This window comes from Homarus americanus, unplaced genomic scaffold (assembly GCF_018991925.1).
Source record: "Homarus americanus isolate GMGI-L3 unplaced genomic scaffold, GMGI_Hamer_2.0 scaffold8484, whole genome shotgun sequence".
Lineage (NCBI taxonomy): Eukaryota > Metazoa > Arthropoda > Malacostraca > Decapoda > Nephropidae > Homarus > Homarus americanus.
This window is the reverse complement of record NW_024720082.1, coordinates 25707-27500: the sequence shown is the minus strand read 5'-3', so window position 1 is coordinate 27500 and position 1794 is coordinate 25707. Positions and strand designations below refer to the sequence as shown.

At 47.4% G+C, this 1794-nt stretch overlaps 1 protein-coding gene across 1 annotated transcript in view; it reads right to left on the bottom strand.

Moving 5' to 3' along the window:
- LOC121860383 (putative neural-cadherin 2) overlaps window positions 1-1012 on the bottom strand; it is a 30058-nt gene extending 29046 nt beyond the window's left edge. The window contains exon 1 of the mRNA XM_042357501.1: window positions 960-1012. Within this exon, the coding sequence (XP_042213435.1) occupies window positions 960-1012 (53 nt within the window). The remainder of the gene's footprint in view (window positions 1-959) is intronic.
- Window positions 1013-1794: the final 782 nt, after the last annotated feature.

Below are 1794 nucleotides of genomic sequence, written 5' to 3'. Positions count from 1 at the left end.
GGGCTGGTAGAGTAAGCAAGGGAGTGGTTGTGTCAAGCCAAGTAGGAGCGTCTGGCATATAATGTGAAATGGTTATTTGTTTGCTCAGCTGCGTCAACGCATTAGTGAGGTGGCTAAGGAAGGGAGGGAGTGTGTCATATTGTTTAGTCCCACCTGCAGAGTTCTTTAAGCTTACCATACCATTGACCAGTGTTGGTCTGCCTAGTGTTGTAATTTGGTTGGGGTAGTGGGACTTCTTTGCAGTGTATTTCACTTGGATGACTCTGTTGCAAGAAGTGACCTGTGGCAGATGTAATTCGTGAGATGAAATGCTCCTGTCTCTCTCTGTTGCATAAGTCTTTTTGATCCGAGGTGTGTGATCCAGGGCAAGTCAGCTAGAGTGAGATCTGACGGACTTCTCAGGGAAGAAGTGGTGAAGTGAAGAGCTTCGGTGGTGGTGTTGGTATAATTTATCAATTTGGTTTCCCGTCATCACGCGCTGGGTACTTCCAGTCCATGGATAGTGAATATCCACTGTCAAAGGCCCGTACTGCAGAGTCAGTAAAAAAATCGGCCTGTGGGTCTTGATGTAGAGGTCTCCTGTACTTGAGAGTGGGAGTGGCAGGTGGGGACAGAGCACTGATAAGTGTGTGCTACACCCGACAGGGCTGGCAGTGGTTGAGGAGGTTGGTACTGGTCCGCTAAGTCCAGTTAAGATAAAGGTCAAAGTGTTTTGATGACCGTGTGTGGGAAAGGTCACAACTTGTGATAGTGATAGCTGGTCCTGGATATCAGTGGTGTCAATTTCATTTAAATCCCACATAATACTAACTTATTTTATGGGTACCCTAACTCCTGGTGGTCTGGTGGTAATGAGATGATTGATAGAGTGTCTCTGGTGGGTGATCGGGCGGATGGTATACCACACAGATTATAATGGAAAAACAGTGTTGCGTGGGTGTGCCCGCAGCACGACGTACCCATGCTTCACATCTGGGGACTTGAACATCAGGCGTGACAGGCGTGGGGTCATCTTGACAGAAAGAAGACGCGCCCCTCCGCGTCTTTGTGGACGAGGTGATGAAAAAGTTGATATCCTTCAATGTGACGTTTCAGGTGTTACAATTTGCCAAGTCTCACATATGCTGGCAACCCGCGGCAGTTGACCTGACTGCCAGTGCCAGCTCGTCAGACTTGTTAGCTAGAGAGTGACGTTGGATAGCAGTAAAAGACGGAGATCATGCCATATCCATGGAACTTCAGTGTGGTCGGTATTTATGGTCTGTCAGGAGTGGGTTCTCGGTTTCCTAGTGGAGGTTACGGTTCTAATACTGGGCTTATGGCACGTGACGGCCTTGTCTACGGCTCCATGGCGTGGAATATTTTCAGTGACTTGAGTAGCGCGATAACATATCAGGATAATTTCCACTTTAGATGATACAAGAAGTGCGTCAGGAGTAAAGTGATTGAGTGTACATCGGTTGAAATCTGTTGACGAAGACGGACGGACGTGTTCGTCACTATGGCGGCACTGAGGGACACTGACACTGGTAGACATCTGTTAATGTTTGTCGGTTATGAAGACCGTGGACTTTGTCCTCGGTGCTTAGAGATCGCCGACACAGTTTTTCACGATATATGTAAACACCGCAGTGGTCCTTGTCACTGGCACTTTAAAGTTGACCGATAAAAGTGCCCACTGTCTGACTTTTCCTTGGGGTGCACTATCGAGCTGTATGAAAACATCATATTGCACTGATGGCTACAGATAACACTTAGAAAAGTTCCTTAAGTGCAGTATAGGAACACTGCTCC